Consider the following 25,584-nt stretch of genomic DNA (forward strand, 5'->3'; position numbering starts at 1 on the left):
CCTTTACAGTTTTCCGCAAGCCCGAAAAGCGAGGTAAGGTTTCACAAATCAATGTCTGTGCTTTGTGTTGCAGTGTTGTCTACAATGTACCCAGTGACATCAACACTGGAGTAACTGATACCTCCCACTGGGTGAAACGAGGGAAATCAGAAATACACGTGTTATTTGACAATGATGCATACTGAATACAAAGAGATACAAATAGTGTATTAACACAGAAAATGCAGCTCAATCTGTGCATGTGCTGCTCAAAACTGGATGTATAATATACAGCAATAATATGGGAAGACTAAAAAAACACTATATCTCTTCCTGCTCTCAGTCAAATGGAGGTAGACCAGGTGGTGCGTTTGCCAAGGTTGTCCCGGGTCGCTGTGTGCGGCGGTACTCATGGCAATGAGCTGTCTGGGGTGTATTTGGTGAGAGAGCTGCTGAAGGTGGAGAAGAAAGTGAAGGAGAAGGAAGAGGAGGAGGAAGAAGACACTGTGTCAGTGCTGATGGTGCTGTCAAACCCTCGGGCCATGCAGCAGTGCCGCAGATACGTCGACACCGACCTGAACCGCTGCTTCACCCACGCCACCCTCAAGTAAGGCGTCATTGAGAGGTGATGGTGCTCATGGTAGCAGTTCTGATGATGATGAGTTTGTGACCACATTGTCTCTCTGTCTCCCAGTGGTCCCATTGGAGACATGGCCCCCTACGAGATGATCAGATCCCGAGAACTGAACGCCATGCTGGGTCCCAAAGGAAGTCCTCAGGCGGTGGATCTTGTCTGCGACCTCCACAACACCACCGCCAACATGGGCCTGTGCCTCATTGCGTACTCTGACTGCGACTGGATCTGCCTGCACATATTCAGACACCTGCAGGCAAGAACAAACACTTCCTGCACTCAAGTAAAATCAATTCTCCCTGCATGTTTGGAGAAGCTTTCCAGAATCCGGTACACTTAAATGGAGCAAAGAATTGAGATTGGTAATGCTATAAATATAAAGTTATGTCTGACACGTCATTTTCAGAGGCAGATGCCAGATATACCATTGAGATACATCCATTTTGATGTCTCCAATAAAGAATCATATTCCCTTGATTCAGTGGGAAAACATGGCTTTGGTAAGTTTTTCATTCAACACCAGTTTATCAAAAGCATTTGCATGCTGGATAATCTGTAATATTTGTTGTCTAAAATCCATTTTCTGTAGCCATGGAGATTGGCCCCCAACCCCATGGTGTGGTGAGGTCAAACATCTATACGGCAATGAAAGTTGGCGTGCAGCACATGCTCGATTGGGTCCGTTTCTTCAACTCAGGTGCAATTAAGCACAGGATACCAATGGAGTATTTTTACTTACCTACACAACTCCAAAAATGTCACAAGTCTAGCAAACTTTGTGCATCTTTTAAGCCCTCTTTTGCTTGTTCTGCTTTTATTTTCAGGTACTATTTTTGAAGGAGGATTTGTGGATGTGTTCACCATGGTTAAACACATTGACTACCCGAGAGACAGCGAGACTCGCAACATCACAGCAGCCATTCATCCTCAACTCCAGGTACAGTCTGTTGTATACAGTCTTGTAGCTTTAATAAAAGAAGTTGCCCTTTGTCAGCTATTATTCACATTTGAATAAACCAGTTAGTGGATATAATAACTAGAATAATATGAATATAAACTACCTAACAATAAAAGTACAAGGCAGCTTTAATCACATTAAGACATGAACAAAAAAGAACCAAGGCCTTCTGTCCTGATATATAATAATTATAATGTGTGTGTGTGTGTGTGCGTGTGTGGTTATGGTTAACAACACAGGGTGGGGCCTCTTCCTGTAAAATGGCTTCATACCAAAGAGCAATCATGAATCCGAATGACGTCCACAACATTGTTGTCTTACCATTAAAAAGCTATAATAAAATCTAAAATATGTAACTATAATTAACAGCTGATGAGTACATTGTTTACATTGTGAGTTGAAGGCGTCCAGTAAATCATTTTCAACCGGAAACCATTGGATTACTCAAATCTTTTTCTTTTTATAGTAACACTTTATTTTACTTTTATTTGACTAATTTCTGAGTGTTCAATTTCTGCACTTTAAATGAATTACTTCCAATGAATTGTAGCCTATGAAATGAAAACAATGCAACTACATGACGGGGCGATCACACAGCACGTAGCAAATGTGATAAAATCAGTAGAAAACAGGAACAGATATGGGTGGATTGAGTTTAAGCTATTTGACAATAGTCCCTGATGATAATGCTTTGTCACTGTCCGTGACTGGCATGAATAGTTGGCATTTTTAATTTCACCATGTAGTTTCTGTTGAAACTGCCACACAAGTGCTGATTGAGATCTGTGGGTGGCATTTGGCAGTAATCATGTGTTATTGTGGTTTGAAGTATCACTACAGTTTACCTGCAATCATGGTTATCAATCAGTACAACCATGAGGGACATTCAGGCCAAATGGCTGGTTACCTGTACTTCAAGTCATGTTTTCAAATATTTTTTTCAAAAGAAGAAGAAACTTGTAGTCATGAATTGTTATGAAGTTGACCGTATTTAAAGTCAATCCAACTTTTTAAGACAAAATGAATTCACACGCACTGTCAGCGCTAATGCAAGGATTCAGTCATAGACCTTCATAAACAATTATAGTTTCGTGCCATTAATGGAAGAAAACACAAGCAATGAAACCTTAAAACACACAGCACACAAGGGTTAGATTAATAGTTTGACATTTTGGAAAATACTCATTCACTTTCTTTGTGACAGAGGAAAAGATCAGTACAACTCTCATGTCAGTTGTTTTTCCCCAACAACTACAGAATACAGCCTCTTTGGATCTGGTGTTCGCTGCCAAGCTGCTTTAAAGGCTCACATATATAAGGGAGGATTGCCTAAATCTCACAGGTGTTACTCATTAGCAATCAAGCTAATTGGCTGTCCTTCCCAACAGGACCGAGACTTCTGCCTGCTCCACTCTGAAGACCCACTGTTCCAGACTTTCTCAGGGGAAACACTGAGGTATAAAGGCAATGAACCTCTTTATCCTTTCTTCATCAATGAATGTGCTTATTACGAGAAGGGCATCGCTCTCTCCCTGGCGAGAAAAAGGCGCGTGATGATTCCTGCAATCCGGGTGCAGACAGAGCAGGAGGAAAAAGCTAACGAACAGGGATTTGCATCAGAAGAAGAAGAGTGAGGATGGACTTGATGTGACAATGGAATAAATTTTACAAAAATGTTACTTTTATTTAAATGACAGCACTTGCTTGGAACACGCACATGTACGCTCGCATAAACTCACACACAATATTCAAGTGTATAATATTCAATTTCAGCTCACAACTGGAGAATGAACAACACATTCACAGTAGATTCACAAAAGCACAGTCATACAGTGAACATTTGCTGTTATTTATGCTACAGTGGATTCAGGGATAGAACAATTTCTTGAATTAAAAGGCTGAATATGCTAAATACAATCTGATTTATCATGAAACCTATCAGGCAGTGCATCATTTCACAGACATTCTTTAGCTTTATGAAACCGTGTGAGTGGTGGTAATTTATATATTTGTGGAAACATATGGCATGGCTTTTAGGTTAATAATGGTGGGGGGTTTTTCTAAATGTATTTTTGGGACATTTACATTGTCAAAAAATAGAAATTCACTACTGAGCACTACAGCAATATTCAGGATATGTTCAACAATAATTTAAGGGCAAAAGGAATACTGTAGCTTATCATAATATGGCCTTTAAGTTACATTCATAATGCCTAACAGGGAAACACTATTTCCCTTAATTCCTGTTGAATTGAAATGGTGATAACAAATCAATAAAAAATAAAGGAACAAATATAAATTAATTAAATAACAAACAATGAATTCACAAAGGGATGTGGAAACCAATTTATATGAGCATATAAGGGCAACAAAACGAAACATGAAATGGTAAGAAAAAACACTACTGTGTTGAAAAAAAGTGATACTTTCTACAAAAACCTATAAAATCAGTCAAAATGTTAAAAATCTGCTTGAAAATATCAAAGAAAACAATACCTGGGGTAAACAGAAACAAAAACAGTCTGGCTCTAATAATGGCCCTGAATAAATGAATGTCACTTCAGGGTGGACAGAAAAGAAACAAACATAAATAATAGTCATTGTCTCTCTCACTGTACTCTTCATTGACGCCCACATTCCCAGACTGTCTTGAAGCAGCAGAGGTAAAAGACTAATTATACAACAGCAATCCTCTGTCAAAATAAATATTCTATGATTGCGTTCAAGGTTTTTGTCTTGCTGCAGTGCCACGGAAACGTACTCGGGGTGTGTCCAGTACACCTGTAAATCACTGCCAGGTGATTTACTGGTGTGTTTATAAGTGCAACAAAAGGGGAAATGTCCCCACACCCAACTCTATTTCTGGGTGTGAGCTGAGGTGAGAAAGACTGTCAACCAGAGGACGTCACAAAAACAAAAATGTCCCAATCCCATACCACATACTTAGTATAGTAATGTATTATATACTACTGTACATAATAATCTCGATAGCAGACATGAATCAATCTGCGACTTTCCAACACACCTGCCTTTGTTTTTTGTTTTCCAATACAAATCCCCAAGTGTCCACAACTTGGGGACTTTTTGCTTTGTGTTTTCTAGGACAATAGTCAACAACATACTCAAGAATTAAGCAAAATTAGCATGCATACTAACATGTTTTAGTATACTTGAATGACCCGTTCATCACAATTTATTTGATTTGAATATATAATATTATATAATTAAACATTGCAATTCCACTCAAATCAAAATCTTTCAGGAAATGAGGTTCAGTTATTATGCGGTTATCAACAGCTTCTGTTGAACCTGTTTGCTAATAATTTGATCGGTTGCCTTTACCTTCGCTTCCAAATAAGTTTGACCTGGGAACTTGTCTGATCGTGTTAACCGCTTGCGTTTCTTCTAACCGCTTGCGTTTCTTGCTCAAGTCAAACTTGTTCCTAAATGTCAGCAATTAACTGGGTGAGTACCGTACATGTCCTTAATTTACCTGTTTTTCCAATGTGTGTGTAGTGAATTATTGTGTAATATGAAACTGGGACACAGCTAATGCTTTTCAGCTTGTTGTTAAGTTACTCTGAACCAAACGTGTTGGACTATACACATCTTTCTGGTTGACCTTTTTCAAACCAATTCCATAACCCCTAGAGAGATAAAAAACAAATCTTTTAATGCAGCAGATAGGGTCATTACTATAGAGTACATGCAATTTAATCCATCAGAGGGCAAAATGCACAGATTAACCCACATCTCATTCCTCTGAGATCCTCATAAAACACGTCTTGGTGTCAGAGTGGGGTATGAATTTAAACAGGGGCAGAAATCCAGAGCTGAATCTCAAGTCTATGCCACTCGGTAGGCGGTCATGCGGTAATAGTTCTGACTGTGGCTGCGTGCCGCCCACACCAGCAGTGCGGCGGCCATCATGTGGAGCGGCGAGGAAATGAGGGCCAAGTAGAGGGACCAGCCCAGAGAGCCATCCACCTTATCAGGCAGCATCGACACCCTGTGGAGCAGGTCCATCCCTGCCAGGTAGCAGCACACCGTGGCTAAGGTGCAGAGACCTGCAGGGCACAGAATGAGGGGGCGTAGGGAGACACCTTTACAGGACTGTTTTTCAGGTGGATGTTGGGGTACAAATTTCTGTTCTTGAAATGTTATATTCATACATTTTTTGATTAGTCAAACACACTCACACTAACAGGCCTTTTTCCCAGCAGACATTTTAACTTGTCATAGTGGGAAAAGCCCAGGTGTGTTTGTGTTGTATAATGTCTCCTGTATGGATGGTAGAATGTTGCACTTAGACTACACAATGCTAAGTCATTCATTGCTGAGTTAAAAGGTCATTAAACCTACATTAATTGATTTTTTTGGCCACAGCGCACAACCTGTATACACACATATTATCATCTTATAAAGCCATCTTCAACATGCCGATCATGTTAGCAAACACTTGCTTATTTACACACCCAGCAGACACCGAACCACATTAGCATTAATTTGGAGTTTCATGTAAGTCCCAATATTCACGTTCCTTTTAAACAATTTTGTGACTGATATGGTGAAACCTGCCAGTTACCAGGAAGTGGTTCTGTGCAGCTGAATAGGTCTTACCAGCCAGCAGGTGAAGTACTCCTATGCCAAGAGTGGGTGTGAGGCTTCGGCAGAGGCAGGCACAGAACCCAGTCAGGCCTGCCAACACCACCAGACCCAGGGACACTAGTGGCAGCAGAAACTGGCACCTCCACAAGTCTATAAATACATGCACACAGACACAGAAAGGTATGAGTCCGTGTGCATCACAGCTACTGGGGTCTTCATTTACTCACCTTCTTATGCATGACAGAAGCTGTTGGGGGCAATGTATTATTCAACATCATAAACTGGTCATAATTAATGCACTACGCAGAGAAGACGCTGAATCTGATGCTACTTTTTCAGAGCTTTGTGCAACTTATAACATTTAAATAAGGGAAAACATGTTGTGACTGGACTTACAGGTGCGCAGCATGTCCTCTCCACTGTTGTGGTTTCCTGGTTCTTTATACTTGGGAGTGAACTGCTGAGGTAGAGAGAAGCTTCGGCACTCGAGCACCATCTTGACATCTGAAAGAGGTTATTTACTTAAAGAACCAGTGTCTGCGCATGTGTTTCACAATTTACTACAAATCAAATATACTTTAACAGACTTTTTTCAAACCCTTTTTTGATTCTCGTGTGTATTTTCTACTTTCGGTGGATGTACTGTAGCAGATGAATAAAGTCAACTTGCAGACACCAACTATGTTTGAATATAAACCAAACAGTATTCAAAAGCCAAAATGATTAGTTGATCAATTAAGAGAAAAATAATTGGCAACAACTGTGATAATTGATTAATCCTTCAAGTAATATCTTTTAAAAGCACATATAATGTGCACAATATTTACTAAAACAATAAGGTCTTAAAATTACATTTTGACACAGGGTCCCTCTTCAAGACCAGGGGCACAAGATGGAGGACCCATCATAGCTGATACTGTACTTCAGTGGTGCAAATTTCAAACTCATTTACAATTAATCAAATTACGTAGACAAAATGATAAATAACCCAATAGCCCCAGGATAAAGTCAACCTGGGGCTGTTGGGGCCCCTGGGCAGTTGCCCCTTTTCTCTGGTTGATAATCCAGTCTTCATCAGATCTGACAGGGTATGGGTGGCTAACCACCTCCACTATATTATGTGGGAGAAACCCTAGAAAACCCCCCATTAAATTGATCCAACACCTTCAGGACAGTAGGAAGTGTTCTGAGATAGATGGACAGATGGATCGATAGATAGATAGTTAGATAGATAGATTGGATGCTTAGCTCTGTGACTCCAGTGTAGGGATAATACATGAGAGGTATGGGGCTAATGCCATCCATAATCCAAGGGTGACAAATTCCCGCCTTACAGCTCGAACCTGCTGGGGAATGTGCCACGCCTGGTGGGCATCATAATTCATAGTTAGAGAGCAGCAGTTTGAAACTTCTGAGACAGACACGAATGATTCGTCAGTGTGTGGAAGTGACAGCAGGTTAAATCAGTTATGTACACATACCTGTCTCTTTGTACCAGTGACCGTTGGCAGGAACGAGCACACAACGCCACCAGAGGCCCACAGTCCCGTTAAGGCGGAACAGGGTGTCGCTGTATGTTTTCTCATCAAACTCCCCGTCCATGAACTCCTCATACAGGGAGCGCAGCTCGGACACGTTGGCCTCCCCGCGCACGGTGGGGCTGCTGTACTGGTACCAGTGCTGCGTCCCGATGGCCACCGACAGATACACGGTGGCCAGTATGCTCAACACACAGGCGATGACCAGAGCTGTAGCGTAGCGGTTGTCAACCATTGTTCACCGAGCCGGAGACACGTCAAAAGGGATTAAGTTGATACCAGCGGTCGAGTCGTCGCGCATCAATTTGGTCGAATCTGCGATGCTTTCTGTGAAACACTCTTATCCAAGTCACTGTGGCATCGTCAAGTCTGCAAAATATACTGTGCAATAGCCAACGACAGCCTTTTCTTTTAATGATTGATACTCATCCCCTGTGTTGTCCAAACAGTCAGCGTCGACAGCCCTGCAGGCCGGCGTGGATGGGCCATCTGTTCCCTTGTCCCACTTCCACAGATGGTGGGTGGCCCGACGCTGCGGCAGATATCACACAGCTAGTCCGCAATAACAAACCCTGGCCCCCGCTAGGAAAGTAAAACAGGCCTGTATTATAAAATAGTTAAGATTAAGACCCGGGCAGCACCAGCCTGCAATTGCAAATTGCACGGGTCTGCTTTTGGACAGCTGGGTGATGCGGGGTGCACTCGGGATGATATGAGTTGTAAACACACTAATCCATGCGTTTTCCACTTCCGGTTCCGCTGATCAGCGGATTTAAAAATAACCTTTTCTCAGCAGGGACACTTTATTCCATTGACTTCACTGAGAGAGCAGTGAAACACAAGGCGGTTTGGGGAGCAGAATGAGAAACACAGCAGCAATATCAAAATAAAATCTTGACAAAGTGTTCAAAGAAAGGATTAAAGTTAAGTTGCTGCCAAGCTCAGTTATTTTAAAAGCTGGCATGTGATCACTATAGGGCTGCAACTAATGATTATTTTCATTATCGATCAATCGTTTGGTCTATAAAATGGAAAAATGCCCATCACAAGATCCCACAGCCCATGGGGACTTCTTCAAAATGCTTGTTTTGACCCAACAGTTCTACCAAAAATGTCCAGTGTACTATGATATGAGACAAGAAAAGAAAGACATCTTCTCATGTAAGAGGCCAGTACCAGAAAAATGTTGGTGTTCTTCCGTGATTAATTTTCCGTTGATGGTCTAATCAACGGATCAACAAAACTGCTTCAGCTGTAGGTCACTATATGTGCTTTTTCAAACTATGTGTAACATGTTGTGCTATTTATACCAATTAAAGGCATATTTCATTATTCATTCCAGACCTTTGTCAAACATGCAATTTACATTGAATTTAGGGCGACAGGGGACAACCAGCAGGGCCGTTGTTTTCATGACATTACCTGGACAGCAGAAAGCAAGACAAGCAGGATTTATTAGCCAACTGCAGCTAGACTTATTTTACAGAACTGGAAGAGACCACGTAGACTAGAATACACTGAGTGGCTGAAACTGTTTCTTTAGGGAGCATGGCAGCCAGAGTAAATGATACCAAAGGGAAATTTAACCTGGAATGATTTCCTGTTATATATTAAGAGTAGAGCCTTGAAGGAAGAAGACTGTTGTACAGCAATGGACAGTAATTAGCAGATTTTAAGTGGCTGTGTTGTTATTTATTTATGCAATTTAAAACTTAGTTATCCTTTCTCAATAATATTCTGTATATTTTCATGTCGCTATGGGAATGTTATACATTGTATGTGATGGACATTAATAAAAACTTAAATGAGAAAGAAAGTCATCTGCACCTTTCTTTCTTCTTTACTGACAACTGTAAAGTTCTTTGCTCCTATAATGTCTGTTTAAGCTTACCACTAAGATAAACTGAAAAAACCTGAAAATAAAGAACTCTGTGTTTAATGAGCAGATGGCAAGTTCCTAAGAAGATTTGTGGTAAATATTATTCTTATTGGAGTAGCCTTTTTTACAGCTGTCTATCAAAATGCTTCTTTTTTTGAGAGTCATCAGGGAAAAAGTGCTCTGACAATGGCTGATGCAGGGTTTTGATTCTGGTGGTTTGAGGTGATTCAAAAACAACACATCTCTCTGACTGTCTGGCAGTATTTTACGAAATCATCTCATAGCCAAAGTAAACTATGCGCCACTCCCACTTCTCTCTTTCTGAACAAACCTGATTCACTGACACAACAAAGGCTGAGACCGGCTGATTGTAAGAATTGAAAAGTTGAATTGAAACTGTTATTATATTTTATTATAGGAAATCACACAGCAGGGTTTGATTGTCTGTAAACATCACTGGGGCTTTAATTAAAACTCCTCACATTAAACATGCCCTGATATAAAACATTACACAAGAGATTATTTAAATTCTTGTATTCTTATCATTGTAAAGTTTCTGACATAAATTGTACAAACTACAAAGAGTCTCGCAGAATACATCAATGCATGATTACATAAATACATTTTGTATAAATAAGAAAATTGACAGTGCATTGTTTTGACATATAGATCATATATACCATAATACCTTAATAAAACTATATCCATTGGTTTAGGGTTGGGGTGTGCATGTGTTCCTTCATTTAATTTCAGACACTAAAGATGAATTTGACATGCATTTGGAGAGTACAGAAAGGTTTAAATAATTTTAAGGTCAAATTAAAACATCATTTTGAATACTCTTTCTTGTACAAATTACAAAAGATCTATCTTGATAAACTTCACCAAGTCCAGTTTGAAATCTAGCATTCAGATTTCTCAATCTGCTTGTTAAAAAAAAACTGCATTCAGACTATGATGAGAGTTATTTTACTTTCCAGTGTGGCTAATTTTACTTGTTTAACAAACAAGACTAAAGAAGACAGCATTAATAATTGACAGTAAATTACATGTTGCTATAGCACAGTGTTCAGAGAAGAAAGATGCATTTGTAAATTAGCAGTGCATTACTGCAATTATTTTCTGACATCCCACAGCTTAATAGAAAGTGTTGTTATATTGTTTAGCTTATTATTCTAGTGATGATTCAACGAATCAGGTGCTTAAAGTTGGCTGTGTCATTCTGTCCGGCCCAAGATCCTGGACGTTCCCACACAGAAACGTATGTGGTTCAACAGACCTAATCCATAAACAATAAATGTAATAATAATAATAAAAGTATCCAGTCAGTGAAAAGTTTGTATTTCACAGATCATCCTAAGCCGGACAAGACTTAAGACAATCATGAAGTCATTTTTCATACCAGTGATGGCAGTCATATTCTGATGGCAATTCAAATGGAAATCAGCACAGATGCTATTGCTGGCTTGACAGTAGCCATGACAACAGTACCAGGCAGGATGCAGTGAAGAGACTGATCTTGTGGCTTACTCCACTTGAAGCTGTAAATGAGAGATGAGAAAAGGAAACATTAGTTTAATAAACAACTGCGGAACGTTTGAAATTTTTGATGGCGTAGCAGTCAGTATGACTTACTTGTGCCATTCACGGTGACGGAGCTTCCTTCAATGTCGAAGCCGGTGACGTTTGAAGCTGCACTGATCAAAACATTCGCAATCTGAGTGTTATTAGGAACAGATGTGCTGTCAAAGCTAAGGTCCATTGTGGTGATGACAGATCCATTACTGCAAAGGGAGAAACAAAAGATATTGTTTGAAATATCAGATTTAGGCCACTCTTCTTACATTGTAGCCCATTACGTCTTAAGAAATTACCTGAATGACACCACTTTCAAGAACTTGAAGGAGGAAGGGAATGCCCTTTGGTACACAGGTTCAAGCTGCAGAAACAGAAAAAAAATTGTATTCAAAATGTTTTTTACTTCTGTCTTTGCCTTAAAACACTGAACTGTGTGTATATGAGATAAATTGTTATGTTTCTTCATTTTTTCATCTATGTTTGAATTCTTCATACTTCATGATTTATCATATACAGTATAGGTATTGAAGCCATAACATTTTAGTTATTTATGTGGGGGCTTTAGCTCTCTGATGAAGTAATTCAGTCGGTGTACCAGCAGATTTTATCCCTAGGATGAAACATACCTGTGTCTTTATCATTGAAGCTCGATTTCTGAAAGCTGCAGAAGATGAATTCAGCAAGTCACTTGTAAATGTGCTTTGAAGCGATCTGAAAGTCACACTTCTTGTTATGAGTGCTACAGTTGTAGCGGCTGCAGTTGTAGGTTTGGCAGTTGTAGGTTTGGCAGTTGCAGGTGCGACAGTTGTAGGTGCGACAGTTGTAATTGCAGCTGGAAGTGGTCCCTCTGTAAAAACATTTTTTTAAACAATAAGTAGTATAAGTATAAATATTCGTGCCCAAAACAAAAGGATTTCTTTATTCTTGTTTGAAGTCAAACTGACGTTGGTGCCACATTCACAGTCTTGTAAAGGCCATCATAAAATGTTGAAGTTGTTAATATAATAAAATCTTAAAGTGAATGAATTATTTCCATAACAAGCATTCTGGCTGAATACAAGGTAGCTTAGAGAATAGCTTATAAAGTTGTCTTTATGAATCTTGTCCATAATTCCATTTCTTGTGTAGCAACATAATTTTGTTGTTGACTTACCGAAAAACAGAGCATGAGCAGCTCATATTATTTCAAATTCTTTACATACTGATTACAGCGAAAAAACTGTGTTGTGTTGACTTACCTACTGTTATTGTGGCGGGATTTATGCTCACATTGAAGTTATTGGTGGAATTATTCACAGCTTCAAATAGGGCTTTAGAGACCGCACTATTCTGTGGGAGTTCTGCAGTGGGAGTAGTCCGATTGAACACGATCGCCACATCTGCTGTTGTTGCGTTCACTCGTGTTAGGGCTGAACCACGCCTGTATCATGAAACCGAATGGGACAAGATGTGAGACTGTTTATTCTGTTGCCTTGTGTCATGTGTGAAGATACCAATTTTAACACCATATTCCTGCATGTAAAGCAAAATAAGCGAACCGCTGTTAGGAAAGTATTTTTACCTGAACTCTCTCACAAAGGTGCGAACAAACTGAGGACCAAATGCTTCCCTGTATATCACATCAAACTGCAAAAAGAAAGAAAAGTTGAAAGTCTGTGAGTAGCTTTCAAGCACAATTGTCTTAAAATGAAATGAAACAGAAATTCAAATTTTACTGAAATAAATTTTCAGCTGAACATATTTGTCATTCAGCTAAAACATTCTGTCCGATCATTCATGCACAACACTGGCAGTCAATGAAAAATGTATAAAATTTGAAAAATGACTTACAATCATTACAATTAGTCGTTCAAGATCTTTGAATCGACTGCTGTTACGGTCCAGGAGGTCATCTGAAAAAGGTTCTCCTTGCAAGTCTGCTGAAATACTATACACAGGTTCAGCGGCCAAAGGGGTTGTTGTTACAGCAGGCGTTGTTGTTGCAACAGCTGTTGTTGCAACAGGTGTTGTTGCAGCAGCTGTTGTTACAGCAGGGGTTGCAGCAGCTGTTGTTGCTGCAGCTGCTGTTACAGCAGGCGTTGTTGCGACAGCGGTTGTTGTTACAGCAGGTGTTGTGACAGCGGTTGTTGCTGCAGCTGTTGCGGCAGCTGTTGTTGCAGCAGCTGTTGTTGGAGGAGCTATTGTTGCGGCAGCTGTTGTTACAGCAGGTGTTGTTGCAGCAGCTGTCGATGTTACAGCAGGGGTTGTTGTTGCAGCAGGTATTGTTGCAGCAGCTGTCGATGTTACAGCAGGGGTTGTTGCAGCAGCTGTTGTTGCAGGAACTATTGTGGCAGCTGTTGTTGCAGCAGCTGTTACAGCCGCTGTTGTGGCAGCTGTTGTTACAGCAGGTGTTGTTGCAGCAGCTGTCGATGTTACAGCAGGGGTTGTTGTTGCAGCAGCTGTTGTTGCAGGAACTATTGTGGCAGCTGTTGTTGCAGCAGCTGTTACAGCAGCTGTTGTGGCAGCTGCTGTTGTTGCAGCAGCTGTTGTTGTGGGAGCTGTTGTTGCGGGAGCTGTTGTTGTTACAGCAGGTGTTGTGGCAGCTGCTGTTGTGGCAGCAGGCGTTGTTGCAGGAGCAGTTGTTGCAGGAGCTGTTGTTGTGGCAGTGGTTGCAGGAGCTGTTGTGGCAGCTGTTGTTGTTGCAGGAGCTGTTGTTGCGGCAGCTGTTGTTGCAGGAGCTGTTGTTGCGGCAGCGGTTGCAGGAGCTGTTGTGGCAGCTGTTGTTGTAGCAGCTGTTGTTGTTGCAGCAGCTGTTGTGGCAGCTATTGTTGTAGCAGCTGTTGTTGTTACAGCTGTTGTTGTTACAGCAGCTGTTGTGGCAGGAGCTGTTGTGGCAGGAGCTGTTGTTGCGGCAGCTGTTGTTGTGGCAGGAGCTGTTGTTGCGGCAGCTGTGGTTGTGGCAGGAGCTGTTATTGTTGCAGGAGCTGTTGTTGCAGGGATAGTTGTTGCAGGAGCTGTTGTTGATGGAACTGTTGTTGTGGCAGGAGCTGTTGTTGCTGGAACTGTTGTTGTGGCAGCTGTTGTTGTTGCGGCAGCTGTTGTTGCAGGAACTGTTGTTGTGGCAGCTGTTGTTGTTGTTGCAGCTGTTGTTGTGGCAGCTGCTGTAATTGCAGCTGCTGTTGTTGCAGGAGATGTTGTTGCGGCAGCTGTTGTTGCAGCAGCTGTTGTTGTGGCAGCTGCTGTTGTTGCGGCTGCTGTTGTTGCGGCAGCTGTTGTGGTGACAGCTGTTGTTGCAGCAGTTGTTGTGGCAGCTGCTGTTGTTACAGCAGGCATCGTTGTTGCAGCAGCTGTTGTTGCAGGAGCTGTTGTTGTTGCGGCAGCTGTTGTTGTTGCAGGAGCTGTAGTTGCAGGAACTGTTGTTGCGGCAGCTGTTGTGGTGACAGCTGTTGTTGCAGCAGTTGTTGTTGTGGCAGCTGCTGTTGTTACAGCAGGCATCGTTGTTGCAGCAGCTGTTGTTGCGGCAGCTGTTGTTGCAGGATCTGTTGTTGCGGCAGCTGTTGTTAAAGCAGGCGTCGTTGTTGTGGCAGTTGCTGTTGTGGCAGCTGCTGTTATTGCAGCTTCTGTTGTTACAACAGGCGTCGTTGTGGCAGCTGTTGTTGTTGCAGCAGCTGTTGTTGCAGGAGCTGTTGTGGCGGCTGTTGTTGCAGGAGCTGTTGTTGCGGCAGCTGTTGTTGTTGCAGGAGCTGTAGTTGCAGGAGCTGTTGTTGCGGCAGCTGTTGTGGTGACAGCTGTTGTTGCAGCAGTTGTTGTTGTGGCAGCTGCTGTTGTTACAGCAGGCGTCGTTGTTGCAGCAGCTGTTGTTGCAGGATCTGTTGTTGCGGCAGCTGTTGTTAAAGCAGGCGTTGTTGTTGTGGCAGTTGCTTTTGTGGCAGCTGCTGTTATTGCAGCTTCTGTTGTTACAACAGGCGTCGTTGTGGCAGCTGTTGTTGTTGCAGCAGCTGTTGTTGCAGGAGCTGTTGTGGCGGCTGTTGTTGCAGCAGCTGTTGTTGCAGGAGCTGTTGTTGCGGCAGCTGTTGTTGTTGCAGGAGCTGTAGTTGCAGGAGCTGTTGTTGCGGCAGCTGTTGTTGTGGCAGCTGCTGTTGTTACAGCAGGCGTCGTTGTTGCGGCAGCTGTTGTTGCAGGGGCTGTTGTTGCGGCAGCTGTTGTGGTGACAGCTGTTATTGCAGCTGCTGTTGTCAAAGCAGGTGTCGTTGTTGCAGTAGCTGTTGTTGCGGCAGCTGTTGTGGCAGCTGCTGTTGTTACAGCAGGCGTAGTTGTTGCAGCAGCTGTTGTTGCGGCAGCTGTTGTTGCAGCAGCTGTTGTTGTTACAGCAGGTGTTGGGGCAGCTGCTGTTGTGGCAGGAGCTGTTGTTGCGGCAGCTGTTGTGGCAGCTGCTGTTGTGGCAGGAGCTGTTGTTGCAGGAGCTGTTGTTGCGGCTGTTGTTGCGGCAGCTGTTGTGGTGACAGCTGTTGTTGCAGCAGTTGTTGTGGGAGCTGCTGTTGTTACAGCAGGCGTCGTTGTTGCAGCAGCTGTTGTTGCGGCAGCTGTTGTTGCAGCAGCTGTTGTTGTTACAGCAGGTGTTGTGGCAGCTGCTGTTGTGGCAGGAGCTGTTGTTGCGGCAGCTGTTGTTGCAGGAGCTGTAGTTGCAGGAGCTGTTGTTGCGGCAGCTGTTGTGGTGACAGCTGTTGTTGCAGCAGTTGTTGTTGTGGCAGCTGCTGTTGTTACAGCAGGCGTCGTTGTTGCAGCAGCTGTTGTTGCAGGAGCTGTTGTTGCGGCAGCTGTTGTGGTGACAGCTGTTGTTGTCAAAGCAGGCGTCGTTGTTGCAGCAGCTGTTGTTGCGGCAGCTGTTGTGGCAGCTGCTGTTGTTACAGCAGGCGTAGTTGTTGCAGCAGCTGTTGTTGCGGCAGCTGTTGTTGCAGCAGCTGTTGTTGCAGCAGCTGTTGTTGTTACAGCAGGTGTTGTGGCAGCTGCTGTTGTGGCAGGAGCTGTTGTTGCGGCAGCTGTTGTGGCAGCTGCTGTTGTGGCAGGAGCTGTTGTTGCAGGAGCTGTTGTTGCGGCAGCTGTTGTTGTGGCAGCTGCTGTTGTTACAGCAGGCGTCGTTGTTGCAGCAGCTGTTGTTGCAGCAGCTGCTGTTGTTACAGCAGGTGTTGTGGCAGCTGCTGTTGTGGCAGGAGCTGTTGTTGCGGCAGCTGTTGTTGTTACAGCAGGTGTTGTGGCAGCTGCTGTTGTGGCAGGAGCTGTTGTTGCGGCAGCTGTTGTGGCAGCTGCTGTTGTGGCAGGAGCTGTTGTTGCAGGAGCTGTTGTTGCGGCAGCTGTTGTTGTGGCAGCTGCTGTTGTTACAGCAGCTGTTGTTGTTACAGCAGGTGTTGTGGCAGCTGCTGTTGTGGCAGGAGCTGTTGTTGCGGCAGCTGTTGTGGCAGGAGCTGTTGTTGTTACAGCAGGTGTTGTGGCAGCTGCTGTTGTGGCAGGAGCTGTTGTTGCGGCAGCTGTTGTGGCAGCTGCTGTTGTGGCAGGAGCTGTTGTTGCAGGAGCTGTTGTTGCGGCAGCTGTTGTTGTGGCAGCTGCTGTTGTTACAGCAGCTGTTGTTGTTACAGCAGGTGTTGTGGCAGCTGCTGTTGTGGCAGGAGCTGTTGTTGCGGCAGCTGTTGTGGCAGCTGCTGTTGTGGCAGGAGCTGTTGTTGTTACAGCAGGTGTTGTGGCAGCTGCTGTTGCGGCAGCTGTTGTGGCAGCTGCTGTTGTGGCAGGAGCTGTTGTTGCAGGAGCTGTTGTTGCGGCAGCTGTTGTTGTGGCAGCTGCTGTTGTTACAGCAGGCGTCGTTGTTGCAGCAGCTGTTGTTGCGGCAGCTGTTGTGGCAGCTGCTGTTGTTGTTACAGCAGGTGTTGTGGCAGGAGCTGTTGTTGCGGCAGCTGTTGTGGCAGCTGCTGTTGTGGCAGGAGCTGTTGTTGCAGGAGCTGTTGTTGCGGCAGCTGTTGTGGTGAAAGCTGTTGTTGCAGCAGTTGTTGTGGCAGCTGCTGTTGTTGCGGCAGCTGTTGTGGCAGCTGCTGTTGTTGTTACAGCAGGTGTTGTGGCAGCTGCTGTTGTGGCAGGAGCTGTTGTTGCAGGAGCTGTTGTTGCGGCAGCTGTTGTGGTGAAAGCTGTTGTTGCAGCAGTTGTTGTGGCAGCTGCTGTTGTTGCGGCAGCTGTTGTTGTTACAGCAGGTGTTGTGGCAGCTGCTGTTGTGGCAGGAGCTGTTGTTGCGGCAGCTGTTGTGGCAGCTGCTGTTGTGGCAGGAGCTGTTGTTGCAGGAGCTGTTGTTGCGGCAGCTGTTGTGGTGAAAGCTGTTGTTGCAGCAGTTGTTGTGGCAGCTGCTGTTGTTACAGCAGGAGTCGTTGTTGCAGCAGCTGTTGTTGCGGCAGCTGTTGTGGCAGCTGCTGTTGTTACAGCAGGCGTCGTTGTTGCAGCAGCTGTTGTTGCGGCAGCTGTTGTTACAGCAGCTGTTGTTGTTACAGCAGCTGTTGTTGTTACAGCAGGCGTAGTTGTTGCAGCAGCTGTTGTTGCGGCAGCTGTTGTCGCAGGAGCTGTTGTTGCAGCAGCTGTTGTTGCAGCAGCTGTTGTGGCAGCTGTTGTTGTTGCAGCTGCTGTTGTTGCAGGAGCTGTTGTTGCGGCAGCTGTTGTTGTTGCAGGGGCAGTTGTTGCAGGGATAGTTGTTGCAGGAGCTGTTGTTGCTGGAACTGTTGTTGTGGCAGCTATTGTTGTTGCGGCAGCTGTTGTCATCGCAGCAGCTGTTGTTGCAGGAGCTGTTGTTGCAGCAGCTGTTGTGGTGGCAGCTGTTGTTACAGCAGGCGTCGTTGTTGCAGCTGCTGTTGTTGCAGGAGCTGTTGTTGCGGCAGCTGTTGTTGCAGGAGCTGTTGTTGCGGCAGCTGTTGTGGTGGCAGCTGTTGTTGCAGCAGCTGTTGTTACAGCAGGTGTTGTAGCAGCTGTTGTTACGGCAGGTGTTGTTGTTGCAGCAGCTGCTGTTGTTACAGCAGGGGTTGTTGCAGCAACTATTGTTGTTGTGGCAGCTGTTGTTGTTGACAAATCAATGGCAAATATTGAAAAGGAAGAAAAAGTAGTTAAAACCAATTAAGAAAATTACCAATAATTAACTCTTTTTCTATTGGACATCTGTTTAAATATGTAATGTTACACAAATGAGTCACAAAACCTTTTAGCTGCTGTTCTAAATTCACTCAGATATAACTAACATAATTGTAGGTTTAATGTATTTTAAACAAGATTGACAAAAAGTACAAAACACCAAATCCACCAAAACGTGGTTTGTCTTTCATACATGATCATGATCCAAGAGTGATACTAGACTCTGATGTGTCTGTGGATGAGAAATATTGGATTGTGCAGGCAAAAACCTAACTTCATGTTGTGTCGTTCCTTACACCTATTCCATAATTTTATATCAAGACACTTTAAAGTCAACTGGTGTAACATAACTCAGCTTACCTGTTAGAATCAGGAAAATTGATATGTTTTGTCCAACACCCATCTTGTCTTCCTTTGAATCTATAAAATCAAATAATACAGAGACTTACTCTCAGAAGCATGTCAAAACCTTTTGCACTACCGTTAATATCTATTGTAATTATTACTTGCTCTATAATGTTAATGTTGGAATGTTTAAATTCTTAAATAGATAAAACAATAATTACCACAATGAAAGATCTATCTCAATTGTTCTTTCCAATTGTTTTTTAAATTATTTTTTTAATTAAGCAATTTCTTTGAGTATACAGTATTCAATCTGCAAATGACTGAATTCATTATAGGAGTCATTTTAGCCTAGTAAGGTCGTAGGAGTAAGGTACACAAAACATCCAAAGGCAAAGGGTTTGATGCAAATGACAATTATAATACAGTATGGTATGTGCCCCCTCATAATAATCCATATCCTAAACAATATATTTTTCATACTTGGAACAACTCTGATAAAATGCAACTTTCACTATGTTTTATTACATTGTACAACATTTTTATTCATATGACCTACATGCATTATCTCATTTCAAAAGAATTCAAGAACTTCAATTCAGAAATTCAAAAACTATCTTTTATTTGTGGGAAAAGCAGAGTACTTGATCAGGCAAGTGAAGAAACTGCTTTTCAACCACCCTAAGCACTCAATCCCTGCAAATGGTCACAAGCATCACCTAGGCTGAAATGTTTTTGACCAAAGCACTAAATCCCTATTAGCGCAGGGGTGCTACAAGCTGACCCTGACCTATGACACCATGATGGAGAACGACAATAAGAAGAACCAATACTTTATTATATCTTTATTTTTTCTACTTGTTATACTTATTTTTTATCTGAATGTAATAATAGGATGCTGGTGTGTTTGTACCTAAGACAATAGGAAAGTTTGGAAAAAGATCGATTAAAAAACGCTTTAAATTGGAGAAAAAACTAGAATTTCAGATAAAGATTTCACAACATATTACAAAAAATAGGGTTAAATTAAAGGGTTAAATATCTTCATGTGACAATCACTTATTATCACTTAAAATATGTGATAATGTTAGTAAAATAGAAATGCATGAACATTTCTTCAAATTAAGACAGAAGTTATTAATAGTATTGGTGCAATAAATAACTTTTAAACAACTATTAAACAAACACACATTCTATCTGTCACACACACACACACACACACACACACACACACACAGCGTATAAATGTACATGTAGACTTACTTACCCAAAATGAAAAGATTAAAAGTTATAAATTCCCCCTTTCAGTCGGTTTTAGATTTTTTTTCAAAATCTATTTCGGTGTCTTTTAATTCCGTCCAGTTCACTTTTATGATATTGTAAACCCTTTTCCTTATGTGACAGTCCACAGCTATTGAGGCCTTTATATGTATTGGAATGGAACAGACTAATGACGTGATACATTTTTGTCTTTTGCATATAATGTTGCGCCATCTTAGTGTTGAACAAAGCCAATTCATGGAATACAGGATTTGATCTATGAGTCAATCTGTCATTTTCTTGGCACAGTACTATGACATACCTCCTTCTTTTGTTCTCTTAAAGAAGTTGGTGGTTCATTCCACCTAAGTGAATGTTGAAAGAAGTTCCACCAGTTTGACAAGATATGACAAACAAATAAAGGGTTCTCGGGAGGTGGTAATTGAGCAGGAAGAAATGCAAGAGAAAAAAAGTCATGTGATTACGGGTTAGGAATTGCATATTCAAACATATTGAATGAATATTCTAGATGACATTTGGAGTTATTGGGGTAAATCTGTAACAATACTGTTTACATGGGCACATCAAAAGAAAAGCATCTCAGTTTCATTGACATTTCAGTTTTATTTATATTCTTCCAAGTACAAATCCATGACATCAATATGATCCAGTTTGAAATCATTACATTTAATAAATGGTGAATATCTTCCTGAATTTTGCCTTCAACCTCAATGTCAGTAGAAAATACAGAAGTTTTGTTTTGCAGCATATTGTTGTAATAAATAAAAAAGTAAGGTTTCTGTGGGGTCATCCAATCAAATTTAAAACTTTTAATACCTTTTTAATGCCACACAGAATGGTATTTAATACCTGTTTCATGATCAAACCGGCCAAAGTATGAAAGTATGATGGAAAGAAGATAGATAGGTAAGAATAATTGTTCCTGATATAATTAAATTCATGTGACATGTACCCGGATAAGTGAATGAATGGATTAAGCAATGGTTTTACTCAAACTGACTCTTGCCTATGAGTCAATGAGCTTGTTGATCTATTTTTAAGTTTTCATTGTCAGTATGCATAGCTTTTAGTTTCAGTGACGTCTTTGGCTATGCAGCCTATCCCTATGTTGTTTTTGCACTGCACATCCTGGAGATCACCTGTCAATCAAACATTGTTTACAGTTAACCAGTGAAGGGCAGCAAGGATTTGTGTGTTGTGGTCACTTCTCTTGGAATGTTTCAAAAGATTTGAGAGCAGAATCAAACATATATTCTCCTGCGGATTGTTAACATGTTGTTGAGTTTGCTTGAGCTGTTCACATCTGTCTGGCCAGCTGGAGGCTTGCTGATGATGTTCATGCATCACTTCTAGTAAAGTCAGATGTCAAGAAGTCTTATGTCAAAAAGTCATTTTAAGGACTTTTATTTTCAGAAAACGTGGAAAAGTGGAAGTTACTAGTGTTGTTTGGTCTTTTTACTTTATTTGGAAATTTTAATGAACATAAGGGAAAGTAGAAAAATATAAAAAAAACACATGTAAAAGAAGCAACAAAACAAACAAATAGTCAACGAAGGTTATTTACACTTTAATGTAGAAAATAAAAGTGACTACAAGGTATTATTGTTGATTAATTGTTGATTTAGTCAAAAAAGTAAATAATGTTTGCGACAAATACTTTGATGCCTTTTTTTAAATAGAGTTCAAATTCTTTGAGAAACAGAGAAGAATTTCACCTGTTTTACCCCAGCAAGTTAACATAAGCATGTTGAGTTGAAGATATTTACATAAAAATCATATACGATGAATTCTAGTTGAGGACTTATTCGAAAAGGTTAACATGGTCTCTGAAAAGGAGTAGTATATTTCACATTATGTCACAAGCCTCACCAACTCCAGTTTTGGCTTAACTAAATAATAAAACAAAAATAAATTGAAACAAAACACTATGTGCATATAGTGTATTTAACAAATGATTTAGTTTTCTTGCCGTCCTGTTTTTACCATATCTAATTGTAGTGCCATATTACAAAAGGTTGAGTCAGTCCATTTCTTTGTATGTTTGTAGACGTTCTCCATTAATAAAACCAACTGCAAAGAAAACAGTAAATAGTAATAGTAATAGTAAATGTGTAGATCCTGCTGCTTTCAAAACTAAGTAAAATGTCCTTATTAGGTAGTATGCTGTCCTCACTAAAAGTTGTTGAAGGCAATGTATCTCTCAGCTATACAGCTAGCTAACATTATATTCTTCAGCATCGCATTCCTCCAAGGAACAGACAGACAGAAGGAAAATATGATACCCTGATTACAATACAGGTAGTTTGATTATCTTTTCCTTATAAAATGTTCAGTATCCATCCAGAATATTTTTGTTAATACAATAAAATAACAGATGATAAATGTCTTTTTGTAATCGATATAAGTCACAAAACTATTCAATATCCAGTCTAAACCTCTCCAGCACATTTTTTACTGGATATATCTTGGGCAAAATTCTGAAAGAAACCAGACTTTATTACTAACACAATATGTGTCACCAGTTAAACACATTTTATGACCAATGCAATGCCAATCTCCATGATGGGGATGCCCAAAACATCTCCCCATATTTCTGATATATTTATTTGTGAATTTTCCTCCAATAATATGTTCATTTCTCCTTAGAATATTCTATTGTCAAATATATCTATAGCTGAGCCATCACTAGACTTTCTAAAAAGCATCAAAAAGCATCTTGGTGTAACAATTACAAACATCACTGAATTTACTTACAATAATATTTTTGCTGGATTTTTGCTCATTTGATTTCATATAGTAGAAGAAGATACCTGCCAAAAAGAAAAGATGGAGGATACCTTTAAAAAAAAAAAGAAAACCAGTTCGCCACAGCTATTTCCGGCACCACAGGCAGATGGTGCTATAGGGTCTTAGGTGAGCTCAATGTCACAGTGAACTGGCTGTAACTTCATAAGTTGACTGAAAAATAAATACAAATGGACGTTTTTTAGATTGTTTAATGATAGGTGAATGTTACTGACACACATTTTTACAGTAAAATACCATAAAAGTGTCAATTCATTGGGGAGACTTACTTTGTCTCCAGCATGCTGTGATTTATCACCCACTTAAAGGTCCCATATTATGCTCATTTCCAGTTCTATATTTTTATTCTGGGATTTCACTAGAGAAGCTTTGCGTGATTCACAGTTCAAAAGGTTTGCAGCCCCTCAGTTCACCCTCTGTCTGAAACAAGCTCAAAAACTTGAAGAGTAGTCCTGAGCAGAGCAGTCAAATATCTTAGACAGATTGAGCGGGTGGATGAGGGCGTCCCTGTACTTTATGGGTGTGCTGTGCCGAGGCAGATGACCTACTGGGCGTGTGGCTGAGTGCAGTGACTGTATAGTTGTGACATCACAACCTTGTCCTGACAGCTCGTTTAAAGGCACAGTTTCTGAACACAGTTTCTCTGTGGACTGAGCGTTTTGATACTTTCACAGTATTTATACAGCACCTAGAAGTCTCACTTTCTACAATATGGGACCTTTAAGATTAGAAAATGTTATAGCATAGACAGATTTTTGTTTCATTTGTCATGTGTGTACTTTGGTCATTAGGGAGACTTAGTATTTTTAACACAAATTGTACAAAAATGAAAGCCCTCAGAATACACATAGTGTTATATATGATCATAGAAATACACATAGATAAGTGAATGGATAATTATAAGACATTAATCTGACATTGCAGTAATGAGTGACACTACCTTCACCATAAATATGACTGAGTTAGGGTTGGAGCAAAGAGACACACTATTGCATGTTTTACATCAGCGAAGTAAAGATTGTTTTTCACTGTCAACATTACTAATTGAGAAACTCTTAAAGACTTCATGTTTCAGTCAAATCCTCAATGATCTGAATATATTTCATACAGGCCATTCTGCATTGAGGCTATAATTTAAGAAGTCGACAATATGTTTTGATCCGCTGCTTCAAGTTGCCACATCATAAATGGACCTCCAGGATTGCATTGGGCAAAGGTGTGTGCTGTATAGATGTTCTTTTGCAATCAATCACTCTCACTCATGTCTCAGATCACCCCAAGGTTAAATGTAATATCTGATCGTTCTTCCCAAGCCATATTGCGGTTTCACATTGACACCAATACAGACACTGTTGCTGGCTTGACAATAGCCATGACAGCAGCACAACGAGTGATGCAGTGATCAGACTGATCTTGGCTTACTCCAATTGAAACTAATGTAGATGTTGAGAAAAAGAAACAAGACATTGCTTTAACAAACACTTGTGTAATATTGTACATTTTTGATGAGGTAGCATTCACTATTACTTACCTGTGCCATCCACAATAATGGAGGTGGTGTCAATGTTGAAAGCTGTGGTATTTAAAGCTGCAATCTGAGTACCATTAGGAACAGATGTGGATGCAAATCCAAGGTCCATGGTGTTGATGGCTGATCCATGACTGCATCCGGAATTACAGTAAAATGTCAGTTTTTGAGCTGTAGTTTCCTTTATGTTTGATGTATTAAATGTGTTTACTTACGAATTATCCACATCCCTTATTAAGGTGTCTGCAACAACATCAGCCTGTGGGATTAGATCAGGTGATGTTGTGTTGTTGAACTCAAGCCCCACCTCTCGGGGGTCAACGCTGCCTACTCACTAACCTTGTAGCGTTGTTGGCTAACATTAGCTTAAGCTAGATAATTGACCAAATACTCACGCAGAGTGACAGACAGCTAAAGTAACGTTAGCTAGCCAGCTAACATCGTTACGTGCAATGTCCTTCTTAGTTCATGGGTCAGGCCTGGACATTTCACGTATCGGTAAGTTACCATCTCAGGTGGCACAGGTTCAATGATCCCATGTTTTTCTTCACGTTTCAATGAAGAGATTGATAGATGATAGACCTGTCAAATTTTGTAACCCGTAGCAGATATTTACTGAGAAAAGTCACAATAACCTGGATGTAACGTGAACATAACGTTAAGTTACTCCTCAGCAGAACACACCAAGTCACAGTCTCTCTCTCCTCGCAGCAGACGATAAATAACGTTATGTATAACGTTATGTATGCAACACGTAATGCAGACATGAGCTAACTCCTACCAAAAGCAGAAGAAAACGGGACAAAACTGAGTTTTAAGAGATTTGTTTTGCTGCTAGTTTTTACATTAATTAGCCTATCCTTTATTGAACATGTTGGATACAATAGCAAACGATAGGCCGTATCAATAAACAAGGCAGCTGGCTATTTTGCCAGCTTGCAATCAGTACCTAATGTTAGTGTTAAGGTTTGTTTTTAATAATTATTAGTTTTAGTATAAGAGTGTCCTGTTATATTGGTCAATATTAGAATTGGGGAAATTACACTGATCCGAGGTCAGCAATTAAATGCAACATTTGCATCAAGTGTATTATGCATTTTTATTATTTATACTGCAGGGGAGAACAGGGTAAGATGAACACTAATAATCTAATAATAAAGTGCTCATTTATCCGGTCTATTGTTAGCTATTGTCCTTAAAACTCAGTTCTTCTGCTTTCTCCTAAAAGTCATCAGAAATGAGCATTTAGTAGCTTATTTTTCAAAAATAAGAAACTAGCTTACAGACATTTGTGTCTATAAAATCTGTTTAGGCCTG

The 25,584-nt window shown here is 41.1% G+C and overlaps 3 protein-coding genes across 3 annotated transcripts; 1 reads left to right on the forward strand and 2 right to left on the reverse strand.

Annotated features, from left to right (window-relative positions):
- Window positions 1-326: 326 nt before the first annotated feature.
- LOC139306030 (N-acyl-aromatic-L-amino acid amidohydrolase (carboxylate-forming) B-like) lies at window positions 327-3,205 on the forward strand. Its single transcript, XM_070929989.1, has 6 exons — window positions 327-586; window positions 674-869; window positions 1,020-1,113; window positions 1,203-1,310; window positions 1,438-1,550; window positions 2,960-3,205. The coding sequence occupies exons 1-6, from the start codon at window positions 327-329 to the stop codon at window positions 3,203-3,205; spliced, it is 1,017 nt and encodes a 338-aa protein (XP_070786090.1).
- Window positions 3,206-5,417: 2,212 nt separating this feature from the next.
- LOC139306041 (claudin domain-containing protein 1-like) lies at window positions 5,418-7,952 on the reverse strand. Its single transcript, XM_070930004.1, has 4 exons — window positions 7,661-7,952; window positions 6,576-6,683; window positions 6,192-6,329; window positions 5,418-5,638 (listed from the first exon to the last, which is right to left on the reverse strand). The coding sequence occupies exons 1-4, from the start codon at window positions 7,950-7,952 to the stop codon at window positions 5,418-5,420; spliced, it is 759 nt and encodes a 252-aa protein (XP_070786105.1).
- A 2,034-nt stretch (window positions 7,953-9,986) lies between these two features.
- On the reverse strand, window positions 9,987-24,279 carry LOC139306280 (transcription initiation factor TFIID subunit 12-like). Its single transcript, XM_070930225.1, has 7 exons — window positions 24,271-24,279; window positions 12,736-12,800; window positions 12,413-12,594; window positions 11,801-12,021; window positions 11,471-11,535; window positions 11,232-11,380; window positions 9,987-11,137 (listed from the first exon to the last, which is right to left on the reverse strand). The coding sequence occupies exons 1-7, from the start codon at window positions 24,277-24,279 to the stop codon at window positions 11,052-11,054; spliced, it is 777 nt and encodes a 258-aa protein (XP_070786326.1). The 3' UTR covers window positions 9,987-11,051.
- Between the last annotated feature and the right edge of the window lie 1,305 nt (window positions 24,280-25,584).

This window comes from Enoplosus armatus, chromosome 23 (assembly GCF_043641665.1).
Source record: "Enoplosus armatus isolate fEnoArm2 chromosome 23, fEnoArm2.hap1, whole genome shotgun sequence".
Taxonomy (NCBI): domain Eukaryota; kingdom Metazoa; phylum Chordata; class Actinopteri; order Centrarchiformes; family Enoplosidae; genus Enoplosus; species Enoplosus armatus.